Source organism: Leptonychotes weddellii, chromosome 7 (genome assembly GCF_054177405.1).
Source record: "Leptonychotes weddellii isolate Sample4059 chromosome 7, ASM5417740v2, whole genome shotgun sequence".
Taxonomy (NCBI): domain Eukaryota; kingdom Metazoa; phylum Chordata; class Mammalia; order Carnivora; family Phocidae; genus Leptonychotes; species Leptonychotes weddellii.
This window is the reverse complement of record NC_138375.1, coordinates 70,095,643-70,110,279: the sequence shown is the minus strand read 5'-3', so window position 1 is coordinate 70,110,279 and position 14,637 is coordinate 70,095,643. Positions and strand designations below refer to the sequence as shown.

The 14,637-nt window shown below is 34.6% G+C and overlaps 1 protein-coding gene and 1 long non-coding RNA gene across 2 annotated transcripts in view; one reads left to right on the top strand and one right to left on the bottom strand.

The window, feature by feature from the left end:
- Nucleotides 1-1,686: 1,686 nt before the first annotated feature.
- The window catches only part of ST8SIA4 (ST8 alpha-N-acetyl-neuraminide alpha-2,8-sialyltransferase 4), a 101,573-nt gene continuing 88,622 nt past the window's right edge, over nt 1,687-14,637 (bottom strand). Inside the window, exon 5 of the mRNA XM_006727795.3 lies at nt 1,687-6,063. Within this exon, the coding sequence (XP_006727858.1) occupies nt 5,781-6,063 (283 nt within the window). The 3' untranslated portion in view covers nt 1,687-5,780. The remainder of the gene's footprint in view (nt 6,064-14,637) is intronic.
- On the top strand, nt 9,854-13,436 carry LOC115942679 (uncharacterized). The gene is made up of 2 exons (XR_004077283.2): nt 9,854-11,143; nt 13,240-13,436. It is a non-coding gene; the product is annotated as an uncharacterized LOC115942679 (long non-coding RNA).

The window sequence follows — 14,637 nt, the reverse complement described above, 5'->3', positions numbered from 1 at the left end:
AGAAGATGTGGTATATATATATATATATATATATACACACAATGGAATATTATGCAGCTATCAAAAGGAATGAAATCTTGCCATTTGCAACGACGTGGATGGAACTGGAGGGTATTATGCTGAGCAAAATAAGTCAATCAGAGAAACACATGTATCATATGATCTCACTGATATGAGGAATTCTTAATCACAGGAAACAAACTGAGGGTTGCTAGAGTGGTGGGGGGTGGGAGGGATGGGGTGGCTGGGTGATAGGAGGGTATCCATTGGGGAGGGTATGTGCTATGGTGAGCGCTGTGAATTGTGTAAAACTGTTGAATCACAGACCTGTACCTCTGAAACAAATAATACATTGTATGTTATGGTTCAGTTTCTTAAGATTTGTTTCCCTCTCTCTTTTTTCCCTCTTCCCATAGGTTCATCTGTTTTGTTTCTTTTTTTTTTTTTTTTTAGATTTTATTTATTTATTTGAGACATTGAGAATGAGAGAGAAAGCGCACATGAGAGGGGGGAGGGTCAGAGGGAGAAGCAGGCTCCCCGCCGAGCAGGGAGCCCGATGCGGGACTCGATCCAGGGACTCCAGGATCATGACCCGAGCCGAAGGCAGCCGCTCAACCAACTGAGCCACCCAGGCGCCCTCATCTGTTTTGTTTCTTAAATTCCACATATGAGTGGAATCATGTGGTATTTGTCTTTCTCTGACTTGTTTCACTTAGCATTGTGCTCATTGAATAATAATTTGTTTGCAAACTTAGTTTTGCAGGGAACCTCTTGTCAGTTAAAAAGAGGCAGCATCAAAATGTGACGGTTGAGAAGGTAGACACAGAAGTCAGACTAGTTGGATTTAAATCCTGGTTCTTTCACTTCTGAGCTATGTCACCCTTAGCAAGGCACATAACCACTCCAGCTCATCTGTAAAACTGAGATACTGCCATATGCATTGCATAGGTTAATGCTGAGGTGTGATTTTTATCCCAAGACTCAACAGGGATTACCCATTGTATATGGGTCCTTGAAAATAAAAGGTAATTATGTAAATCCAAATAACGTCTATAGTCATTAAACATTGTTAATGGTTCACTCTTGGTCTCTAGCAAATACTTTAAAATTGCAGAATGCTAAAAGTGACCTCATGAAAACAGACATAGTAGTTTCTGGAGAAAATAGTGCAGAGTCTGAAAACGTAGATTTGGCAGTTAGAGAAAGCCATGGAAGAAGATGTAAATATGCAGGTTTTCAGAATCATCTCCTGGAATGTGAACTGCAAACAGTAGTAAGTGGACCTAACAGCAGTTGAAATCACAAGGCAAGGGGAGCCACAAGAGCATGCAGTGTGCAAGGGGCCATGGACCTCTCCAGCCATGAAACTGGGTTGACCCGCGGACAGCAGTCAGTGGGAATATAAACTGGATACAAATGTAACTGCTGTAACACTCCATTTCCTCAACCACAAGCAGAATGTACCACGCCAAAAATTGTTAAAGATTTCCTGATGTTCATGGGGCTGTGGATATTGTTCATGTTTCTGTGCATACGCTGTAAAAATAAATGGTTTGCCAAACTGCCATCGGCTGGGCAGAGGGGCAGGGAAGACAAAAGCACTAGCTAAAGCTTGTTAAAAACTTTCCTCTTATATTGACGTACAAAGTGGAACCGAGGGCTTGGATGTAAGAGATAAGAGAGAACTTGAAAAAAAAAAAAGGGAGATTTAATTTATTTTACAGTTTTACAAATGATAAAACAATAACACCCAATTGCTATACATAAACAATAGGAAACAGTGTTGAACAGAATGAACTTGACAGAATAAATCTCATCTTTCAATTCCACAAATGATATAAGAAATATTCAGTAGCAATTATCCTGTGCAGCAGCGCTATCTCTGTAAACTTTTTTCTTCCTGCTATATACATTTGAAACGCTTGTGCTTTTGCCTACACAAAGAAACAGTATTTATTAAAAGGTGCTACTTAAATGGGAGACACAGGGCCAGGGAGCCACTGAAAACTGCAATTCAAATACATTGCCAGCTTGAAAACTTTTTTTAATTTTAATTTTTTCTTCCTTTTTTTTCTTTTTTTTTTTCTTTTTTTAAGATTTGGCCATACTAGACCCTTATTGAAACTCTAAATATGAACAGTAGAATCCAGTTATAAAGTAGATCCCTCTTAAAGCAGGTTAGTAACTGAAGTCTCAAAAGAACTTCTTTATTCTAAAGTGTCCTTCTCTCCAGAGTGCTTAACAATACAGCCTCTGAAGATGTTAGCATGACACAAATCTAGTGTGTGTATATTACAGACTCTGTGTGGATAACACAGACACACATATATAACATTGTATATATGCATCACACATGTCTATTTGTACTATATAGGTATATCTATAGCACATGTATAATAAAATATCTATTTCTAGGTGGGCTTTATTTGGATTTTTTTTTCATCAGATATGAACAATAACCCTCTTTCACTCAATTTTTAAAACATTGGTGTACTGATAAGGTCTAATGGGGAAACTTTCAAACTTGTAGAGGTAACAACTAACTATACATAACTCTTCCTATACCTCTTCCACAATTATAGATACTCCCAACAATAAGCACATGAAAACAACTCTTATGAACCAAATACCACATTGTGTGCATTATGACTAACTGGCTCAATTAGAAATAAATTACTTTGTTCACCCTTTTCCTGTGTAGAAGCTTAATAACTAGTTGGTATGTACACTACCCATAGCATTACTTAAATAAATTGCTTATGTAAGCATATATGCAGAAATTCCCATTAGCAATTGATATACATTTCATATGATATACAATACATAAAGACATTTGAATGCCCAGCACCTTCTTTCAGACAGAAAAACTTCCACAGTAATTTCATCAGTCCTGTGGGCTGAATCACTAGATTTGCCCAGAAAATCTGTTACTGATTCATTTTTTTTATTCTAGCAACTTAATATTAAATATAGAACAGGCTGGGTAATAATGATGAAAATGTTTCCATGGCCTATTCATGTCAACAGCACAGTAACAACCACATTCTCTAAAAGACAGATATTCCACAATCAGCTGCCTGAGCATTGCCAGGTACAGGGGTAAATCGTGAAAAAGAAACAAAAAATTAAAGCTGTGAACATATGACACGTCTCAAAAGAAAAAAATTCAGATGTTTCAAGGATGTATTTATAATTTGATTTTATCATCATCCCTTTTGGCCCCTTATTGGTTAAATGGAATTATTCTTCTTATTCTTGCTATTAGCCTTCAGTGATCTCCTTGCCTTATCCCTGTAAGAAGGCCACAGTAGCTTTATGAAGGTGGTGGGGTGGATGGAAAGGTATACAATAGGGAATAAAATGGTCTAGGACAGTTTGTTTTCTTTGAACACTAGATGCCTTTAATTGAATTCATTCTTGAGTACTGAAAGTTCCCTGAGATGAACAAAAGTAGTCTCAGTCGATACTGAAGCCCTTTTCATATGCTGAACATTTTCAGAACTGGGCCATTTATTTAGAGAACACAAAGTATAGGGTAAGAAAGCAACATGAAGCTAAAAAGGCACTACTCAATGCATTTATGAGATAAACATTAATGCACTAAACAGTGAGTGTCTGGGATGCTTTTGCTGTGGCCTTAAAATTGTTTAAACACACTTGATGATGCAGTAAAAATGGCAAGGTTCCTTGCTGCTGCTTTTTAAGACATAATTTGAATGAGTTCTGAGATGGATTTTACTTATCAGAATTTACTTGTAACTTCAAATTTTCTATTAAATTCAAATTAAAGGCTATTCAAACAACTTACCCACAAATAGTAAAAATTAAGTTTCTATAAATCACCTCCTTTGGATTTGTTACGTAAATCAGACTTTTCAACTTTACATTCAAAATACGTGCCTAATTCTTTTAAGATTTCCAATAGATAAGAGGTTAATGATAAAAGTGCATCATGTTCTGTCCATTTTTAGCTCTGCATCTCCTTTATGCATTCTATTTTGTTTTCTTAGAGACACATGAATTCTAAAATATAGTATTCTGAAACCCAAGGTGCTCTTATATTTTAAACATAATACCACATATTATTAATATATTAAGAACTGTCCTACTGTGAACATCCTTTTTTATGATAACTTATATATGTGTGTGTGTGTGTGTGTGTATATATATATCTCCCCGCTATTTATTCTTTTTTTTTCAGACTGTCTTCCCTAAGAAACAAAACATACATATTCCCCACACTATTTCTTCTTTCCTCAGACTGTCTTCCCTAAGAAACAAGAAGTCAGCCAAGTACTTCAGGCCAAGAGTAGAAGTGGGAACAGAGTACTTCTGCTTTCTAAACAATGTACCATTAGGATTACCTACCAGTGTAGTATAAGTTAACAGAAAACTGGCCTATTGGTCAATTCTATCCCATGTTACAACTTTTTGAATCACTTTCTTGATAATTTCATGTGCTTCTTTGAAAACACATTAAGGTGATAATGTGAACAAATTTAACCACAGAAAAAATATTGGTCAATTTAATTCACCTGACGTGCAAATACTGACCCACAGTTTCATTATTAAATCTCTTCAAATTAATCATCTATTATGGAGAAAACAATCTATTAATCATGTTATTTCTGCACTAAGAAAATTTAACAGTGACATAAAGAGAATGCCAATCTTTCCATTTGAAGTATAAGGGGAATATCAAAGAACTGGAAGTCTCATTTCAGCCCCATCAGTCTAACATTTATTCTAAAGGGCAAAATGCTTCCACGAAATTATTATGAAATGTAAAAGCTATGGAAGTCTTCCTTCAAATAAAAATAAAGTTTGAGTTTGCAAACTTTAATATCTCTAAAGACAACTTCCATATTAGTAGCTTAATAATATATTAATATATTATTTTCATGAAAGGAGAATGGTTTGTTGTGTAGAAACATCAGCACAATCTTTGGTACCAAACGTACTTGTTTTTCTGCTAATTTTACCATCTCAGGTGACATAGAACATCTTTCCTTTAGAATGGCTCAAGATTACTGAGTGGTACAGTTTAGCTGGTACCTTTTCCACCCCTGGAAAAAATCTGGAGGTTTAGAGTTGTGCAAAATAAAACTCTTTGACAAAGTCGTCCTGTGATTGCTCTTTAAAAATATAAGAAGTTTAAAAATGATTCCTTGAAGGTTATTTATCTCATTCGTTTTTATCTCAGAAAGGATTTCTAAGCACCCAATACCCAAACCAAAAGAGATTCCAGAAGACAAAAACAAAAACAAAAACAAAAGTTCATGATCAGACTCAGAGTCCTGACTGAAGGCATTTACTTGGGTTGTTTCATCTTACGGATTTCACTGCTCAAACTCTTTCCACCTCGGTTTCTGCTGACAAGGATGGTTTAATCCCCAAGGCTGAGTTGTGTTCCTGGGTGACTCTTCTAATGTGCTTGGCATTGCCGTGGCAGCCCAATAGTGATGAACATATTTGCCTCATTAACTAATGACAAGTGCATTGCTGGATCTTGTAAACACTACTGATTATACATTCAAACTGTGTTCTTAGTGGAAGTGGCACTTACTAGGACCCTTGAAGTCAAAATATGTGTTTTTTAGAGCACTTTGCAGGTATTTCATCAGCTGGTAGTGGATTTCTCATAAGTGTCCTTTATCACCTTGCCGATACTTGGTGGATGCTGAAACTCAGTCTTGTTTTGGATCCCATTTTCAAATCTTAGGAAGCATCTTCAGAAAAGAAGTGCATATTCAGTTTGTTTGTGTGTTTTCAAATGTGCTTTATTGCTTTACACACTTTCCTGTTGTTAGTTTCAGAGCTCCTCTATTATGTAGCACATTCAACGTTTTGAATTCTAATGGCATTCTGTGGGGACTGGCGTTGGAAAAATACCTATATTTTAAGTCATCGTAGTAATGATATTTGACAGCTTTTCCATTCAAATCCTTAGGGAATGGCCAGAATCCATACAGGTGAATCTCATCACAGAATCTTGTGGCAAGTGTATACATGAGGAGACCTGTGCTGGGTCTTTTGATGGGAACTTTGTTTGTCAGCCAGTAACTGGAAAAGAAAAAAGCACACAGAAGAGAAGAATTTAGAGAAACATACAACACACCCTACAGTAAAGTATATACTATGTGGAATCAAAGTAAATTAAATTTGAAAAGTATTGTTATGAATAACATTCAAAAGATTGTTGAAGAAATAACATATTTCTCAAGCACTTAGAAAAATTAACATATTTATTTTATTTTTCCTTATCCTTTATTTTCTTGCTTATTTTTGAGGTCATACAAATAGTCAGGGGACCTAGAAAGTGTGTAAATATTACCGTGGACTATCGTATTCAAAATGAATTAGCAGCAAACATTTATAATAATATACAGAATAGAATCTTCTCAGAAAGTGTTAAATATGACTGTAAACGACACAGTAATTGGGCAAAGATTAGGTAATTCTCCTAGAAAAAGAGATTTTAAAACTTTGCCCATAGGTTTTTCAAAATCTCTGATATTTCAATTAAAAATCCAAACAAATGCTTGGCTTGCCTTATACTAACTGACTTAATTTCAATTGTCCAAACCCCATTTTACAAAAGCTAATTAAAAATATTGCCTCAACCCACAGAAAAACAGCATAAAACAAATAACATATAAACATAAACAATTCACCATTTATTCAGCTTAACATTTTGTTACATAGGTAAAATAAATTAATGCTGATCAGTATTTTATACTATTCATTTCAAAGGCAATAAAATACTCCAAAATGTTCAGATCCATCATTATTGCTAAACTTTGTTCACCTGAAAAGCACGCAAACTCACAAGTTAATCATCACCCCTGGCGAGGAAGGGGGTTTCCAATACTTCATGGCATACTCATTATCTTATATGGAAACAGCTAAAAGAGGAAGGGCATAGATTTTCTTTAACTTTCAAAGTTGTCCAATTACAAATAGAATAAAGTTAATATATATATTTTTTTAATTTTTGTTTTTACTCTTATCTCTTATTTGGGGAAATATATACTCTGCCTGCCATTCAAATGTAAAGTGGAAGATTCTATTAGATTCTGGTCATTGCTGTATTTACATATTTGCCTTAGATTTTATACAATATTCTTTCCTTTGTCTTTTTTTTTAAGATTTTATTTATTTATTTGACAGAGAGAGACAGCGAGAGAGAGAACACAAGCAGGGGGAGTGGGAGAGGGTGAAGCAGGCTTCCTGCTGAGCATGGAACCTGATACAGGGCTCGATCCCAGAACCCTGGGATCATGATGTGAGCCGAAGGCAGATGCTTAACAACTGAGCCACCCAGGCACCCCTCCTTTGTCTTCTTTTTTAAATAATTTATGAAGCTTTCCAGGGGACACCAAATACACCTAGACTATTGAATGTTGACCAAGAAATACTGGACTTTGAAACATTCCTATATTCAAATAGGGAAAATACACTTATCCACCATCATTCCTCTTTCTTTCCCCCCTTCTTTTCTCCCCCCTCCTTTGAACAGGGATTGACTTTTTACATTTTTTAATTCTCTAGTTGGTTGAACGTCTCGTGCTGAATGTTTTGAGCAATATGAAATGCACTGTAGCTCTTTTGTTATCAAAAGTGTTTTAAGGAAGCCTATTTTCAATAAAGAAGATTCATAAGGAATTTTCAGAGATTATTATTTAAGAAATTTTATCAATATAAAGATAGCTAATGAACAAAAACCATAGCATGTGCATTCTTAGCATCATGAAGAAACCATAGATATTGGTTTTGTGCAAGGAGCTTACAATACAGTTTGAAGGTTTTGAAGAGACTGATACAGCCGAAAGCTCTTTCAGCTTTGAGAAAGCAGATGTTCAAACACAAAATGATTATTATTGGAAAGTTTTGTGAATGTGATCTGTATGTGGTTACAAATGTCAGTCGATGAAGTTGGTTAGTTAAAAAAAAACGCGTGTTATTTATAAATTTTTAAAGCGGCTGAGGCCAAGTTCAAACTCAAAAAATGATTAGTTCTATCGGGGAACGTCAATGATCGGGAATAGTCTGGCAATACAAAGGTCGTGCTGAATTACCTTATTCCTGAAGTGAGAAAAGAAAATAACTGTCAGGAAATAATATAATGCTATATTATTTGTAGGGGACTCCAAGGTCACATTTATGTGTGAATTCAAGAACACATTATAAATAAACACTTCCCATTTTCTGGAGAGATTTCCCGGATAGCCACTCAATGATGATCAAGCGTAGACAAAATACCAAAGCAACTTTTATATGTAATACAAATAAGTAGTTATAATATTAGAAAAAAAAACGCCAAAGACAAAATTATTGGCCTAAATATTTTAAAATACTGTCAGAGATATACAGGCACTCAACATTTTTTGATCCAGGGCACCGCATGCTATACCACAAGCAGAAAATGAGTGACGGCGTCTTCTTACCCTCAAGACTCTGACATCTAAAAGCAGAGCAGGTAAATGAGCATAATGGAGACATCAGCACATCCAGAAGAAAACAAGAGAAAAATGTGATTCCTGGGACAATTCTCAAGTATGTGATGTGATTTCAGTGAGGACTTTATAGAGGAAATAAATTTGTGACTTTTGGAATAGGGGAGATATACCCGGGCTATTAATTAACTGATATTAAGAAAAATTGTGTTTTGAAAACTAAACTCAGATCGCAAATCATCCTACTTGAAAATAATGGGTAGAGAGGCTTTAGAAACTTGTTACTTTAATCTATGCAGTTCAAACACTGGTGCTAATAAATGTTGCTTTAGAAATCCTAAAGCTTTCTGATGTTTGGCTTATAACAATTTGACTAATTTCAAAGAAAAAAATGAACTACCCATTTTCAGGACATTTTTGGAGAAAAAGCACAAAATAAATGCCGTTTTAGCAAACAGATCTTAATAAATGGTATCAACATGTAACTGATAAATTGAAACGAAACCTTAAAGCAGGTTGGGAACTAAGGCCACAGCTAATAACATTCTGTGAAATTAAAAAGACACAGGAACTGATCCGAATATAGTCAGTAAGAATTTCCTATGTGCTTATTATAAATCTAATGTCGGGCTTGAAATTGTATAGGCCGACATAAATTACCGATATTCAGTATTTGCCCAGGAACATGTTCCATATGTGAAAAGGACAAAAATGGATATTCTTTTTAAATTCTATTAGCACAGTCAGTTAGATAGTATCTGCCAACTTTACAAGCCAAAATCCAGAGAACAATTTTAAAATCCATATCTGGAAGTATCTACTTATGTACAAGCTGACATTTAAAAACCACAAATTTCTTGTGAAGAGTTAATCAAAAATAGAATGTTAACTGAAGTTTTTAACCCCAAATAGGAAAACATAGAATTGAAAATAATACATATATAAAATAATGAACTACTTATATTCTAATTCAGTATAAGCTGTTCTAATTTTTATCTCAAATTCGTTTCTGTTGTAGTTTAAAATTGGCAATGTTTTCAATTCAGCAAATAATCTAGTTTCCATGTATGTGTTTCTTTTTATAGAAATTGATTTTTTTAATCATAAAATCAGTGCGGGCTCCCTGTAGAAAATTTGAAGAAAAAAGAAATGAATGAGGAAGAAAAAATATTACTTATAATCCAACTACATAGAGATAATTACTGTTATAATGTGCAGCATCCTCTTGTTTCCCTAGCTGTTTTGGATCTTAATATATATTATATTATATATTATATTGATACATATTATATATATTAATATATAATATATAATAAAATATACATATTATATAATGATTATATGTATTATAATCATTCATACAGAGAGTGTTTTTCACCAGCTAGGCTAAGTTTTATTTCAGATACTATTAATTCCCTCCCTCCCTTTCTTTCTGCTTCAGTGTTGTAATACTCTGCCTTGTTGTGTGAAACAAACTCACCCTGGATTTTAAGTGTAAATTGAACATTTCTAACTTTTTATAGATGCAATAGCCTCCATAGGTCTCAATCCTTCCCAGCATGGAAGCTCTGTTCATGCCAAGCAAGTGTCTTACCTCCCTTTCCTCCAAAATATCCATCCCATTTCTTATTTCAAACCAACTCAACACTTGCAATGTCTACCCACCAAATCAATGTCACTCCTTGGGAAAGCTACTTCACTTCCTTGCACCTCAGTTAGTAATATTTAACCTGTAAGGTTGTTATGATAATGCAAAAGAGATAGTAAGTATGAAGGTCATTGCACAAGCTTGACACGTGGTAAGTAATATTAATTGAATTTTAACCTATCCCACAACAACCCATTCCTCAGTCCCACTCACACATCCTACTTCTCTCCTGGTGCCTTGCATAACTGCATATTGCCTGGAGAATTGTGGTCATGTCGTTTAACCTCAAAGGGCATGTTTCTTTAGTTGAGAAACAAAAACATTTAATTGTATGGCTTTCAGGTTTCCTCTATCTATAAGATTCTATGGCTGTTTCAAATCTTCTCTCTCCATGAAACTGCACACTGCTTGAAATTGTGTGAAACACTCTTGGTTCTTCTCTGCTACCCCCTCCTCATTCTGTTCTCTTCAACTTTTTTTCAGGTTTTAATACACTGAAAAGTAAAGAAAGTACTCAATATAGTAGTTTTGGTATTAAAGCCCACAATAGCTTAGATATTATCTCATAATTAAATTAGGTAATAATCACCTGGTAAGCCAAAATATATTATTTCAAGCAACCAACATTTTCAAAATAAAAGAAAAAACTTATCTTCAACAGCATTCAGCATTTGATATACTCACACTCAACAGTTTGGCAAAAAAGGAACATTAATTTGCATTTACATTTAACCAAAGAATTGTACAAATTTAGAAGTAGTATTTTTTCCTCTTAAGATACTATTCTTCTAAAAATCAAACATGAAAATTTCTAGAAGAATATAAAATATAATATAAAATATTCTAGAATATGGAATTCCACTGTGCCAGTTTTAATATATTATTTGCAAAGTTTCCATTTATGAACCCAGCAACTCTTTTCTCAGGAATGTGATATGAAGTACATAGCATAAGGTGCCTGTGCATACGATTTCTCCTCTCTTATTTATCTTCCCACAACTGAGCTTTGTCCTTGTCCTGCAGGAAGATTCTGTTAAGGGTAAGTAATATGGCTTCTGGGTCTGAAATGTCTACAGAAATTTGAGATATTATAAAAGAATTAGCTTTCCATAATTCATCTTTGCAGAAGATGGGTTCATCTCCCCAATTCCATACTCCATGCCGCAAAACTAATTTTTAATAATACCTGAATATTATACACAAGTGTTCGGATATTCTGTCCTCCATATTTGTTAATATGTTGATTCATTCTTAGAAAAAGGACATGTGAATAAGCTGTATAATATAAAACTTAAAGCAGTCATTCCAGGGCATATTGAAATGGAATATCTCTGCTGTTTTGTTTTCAACTGTTCACACAATCCTTCCATTGTATTCCCAGTCTATGGTATGCTCCATCACATGAATCTACTTTTGAAAGTGCAGAAAACTTAATTTTGTTTCAAAACTGTTTTGGTAACTAATGAAGTATTATATGTTGGCTAATTGAATTTAAATTTAAAATATTAAGATGAATGAAAATATCCAAAGACAACAATAAAGTGTGGCTATATGGAAAAAAATTTTTTAAAAATACATAAATTTGTTTTGGTAAAGTTTATAATAACTCTTATCAAGATTATGAAATAGCTTGTCTTTCTATAACAGTAGGTTGGTGATAATTTCTTTAAAAACAGAAAAAGAACTTCCAGTACTGTACTCACAGAGAATAATTCAGTCCACCATGAATTAATCCTTATAGTATCCCATTAAAGCAAAAAGCGATGCATCTTAGATCTCCCTCTCATGTGAAGAAACAAAGGGATAGAGAGGCATATTTCATGTTCTTTGGCAAGCTAGGAGTAAACCCAGGAGTAAAAACGTAAGCAGTGTCATACAAGGTAGCAATGATAATACTAATTTATTGAGTGTTTATAAAGGACCAGAGACCCTGTTAAGAGCTCTACCTATGTTGTTTTTCTCATTTAATCCTCATCACAAACCCTAGAAAGGATGCCAGTTCACAGATGGGGACACCGAGGCTTGGGCAGGTTAAATAAGCAGTTTAAGGTCATGGAGACTGTAGGTGACAGGGCCAGGTTTCAAGCCCACACCTAGATGGCTATGATGATTTCAATTTTAACTAAAAAGGAATGGGATTGTTTAACTTCTCAAGAGAATTCAGCTTGGAATAGTAATTTCCTGGGTACATTTTCAACATAGGGTTCATATGGGGAAAAAAAATAGTTCTGGATGGTCTTCTGGCAATTAACAGTCTGGTGTCAGTGGTGATGTGTTTTACACATGGAGCTTTTTGGTCTTTTTTATTTCTTTCAAAGGTAAATAAGAGCTGACCCACTTTTCCCATGAACACTCTCAAAAGTATTCCAAATCAGATGATTTTGTAGTTTCAGTACATAACTTAACCACATTGCAAATGTCAAAGGCAGTGACATTGTATCAAAGGGTAGGGATTTCCACGCAGAGATGAATAAGTTTCTTAAGGTATCTGTAAGTGTTATTAAAATGAAAGCAGGGATTGTAACCTCAAGGGGTCAATTTGTCAATATGTTTTCTAGGTGTCCTCTGCGTGCAGAGCTCTATATGATTATATTGACCTTCAAAAGCCTGATTCATCAGAGGCATAGAGTTCTCATGGCATGGAGAAGGGAGTAGGAATACTAAGTTAGGGCCCCAAATCTCTATATTCTCTCTGTGTTATGTCCACTACAGGAATCAGGCTCTGACCTTAACTCTGAATCTCAGCCTTCTTTTTATCTAGCCAGATACATAGCCTGGTTGAGCATAGATAGTATTACAAAACTCAAGATCTATGTTGGTTTTGCCAAGTGTCTGATATTTTATTAGTGGAACATATAACTCTTGTTATTGTGGTATTAGTAATTCTATTTCATATTCACAGTTTTAAAGTCTTTTCACATGCTCCTCATAAAATTCTGTTATAGATGCTGTGGTATATATTATCATTTCTACTTCACAGTAGATCCAGTGAAAAGTTCAAGATTTGTCTGAGTTTTCTCAGCCAATGTGCTGTACGCTGTTTGGTAACTGTTTAACAGCAAACACTAATTAGGGGAGAAGGAATTGCTGATTTGTAGCCTTTGCAAATTTCTGTGTTGTAAATACTCCCATCAGGGCTGAGTTCAAGCTACGGACCTGACATCAGTGAACAGTGAAGAGGGAAGAGACGGTACAATCCACTCTTGGCAGCCAGCACCAGCTAGCTCCAGTACACGACCAGCTGTAGGATGCACAGAAAATATTCTCCATGACCTGTAGCCCCATAATGTTGCACAAGAAAATTCAACATTAAAGAAACTTGCCTAGAAAAATTTCCAGGTAATTGTTTATATGCACCTCATTTGTAAAAAGAGAAGATGGGGGTATAATTTGCTTCTTATGATATAATAGAGAAGTTTAACATTATTATACAATGAAAACAGAAAGAGATGAATGAGTCTTCTATTTTTATCTCTCAAATAAGATATTTAAGCCCAGTGTTGGATACACAGCAGATACTTAATGAGTGCATATTTAATTTATTCTTGCTGGAGTTTTAGAAATTTTTAGTGTTAATAAAAGGGAACATATTCATGGTTTGGCATTCTCTGAGTGACAGTACTTAATAGGATAAGCACTGGAAAAACTGGAGTTTTGACTTTGATCTACCTTAAACTAAATATATGATCTCGGGCAAACCACTTAAACTTATTCAGCTTTAGTTTACTCAACAACAAAATGAGATTTTTATTTTTTTTAAAGATTTTATTTATTTATTTGAGAGAGAGAGAATGAGAGACAGAGAGCATGAGAGGGAGGAGGGTCAGAGGGAGAAACAGACTCCCTGCCGAGCAGGGAGCCTGATGAGGGACTCGATCCCGGGATTCCAGGATCATGACCTGAGCCGAAGGCAGTCGCTTAAGCAACTGAGCCACCCAGGCGCCCCAACAATAAAATGAGATTTTTAATATGATTCCTACTACATCTAAAACTCTCATTTTTAAAAGGTCACAAGTAATCTGAATTCAGATTGAGGAACATGAGAGTTCCTCCATTTGCAGCTGGAGTCTTATGTTTTGCTTGTAGTAATTAACTACTCCTACTTTTGTAATGTGTGATCTGACATCACATGCAGCATATCCCTTCAATAATGTTATAGAGCTGTTGGATAAAATCATCCCTGCTAAAAATTTAACATCATACCCAGTTTCCTATAATACTTGTATCTAGTGGTCAGAAAATTTTCTCTACTTACAAATTCATAATAAATTGATTTTGATTATTTAAGAATTATAAAATTGTCCATCATAATTTCAAAGATAAAACTAGTGGAAGAGAATAAAGTGAAAGAAAATGGAATCTTGCTGAGATGTGAGAAAAATTAAAAACAGAGGGGATCCTTTAGACTTTATTTACCATGAAAGAAATCAGAATGGAATTTAAGTGGATCACTCCAAAAGTATATTACATGTTGGTTAGATTTTGGTGAAAGAGAATTAAAAAAATAATTATAGATGAATTCTATATTGTATC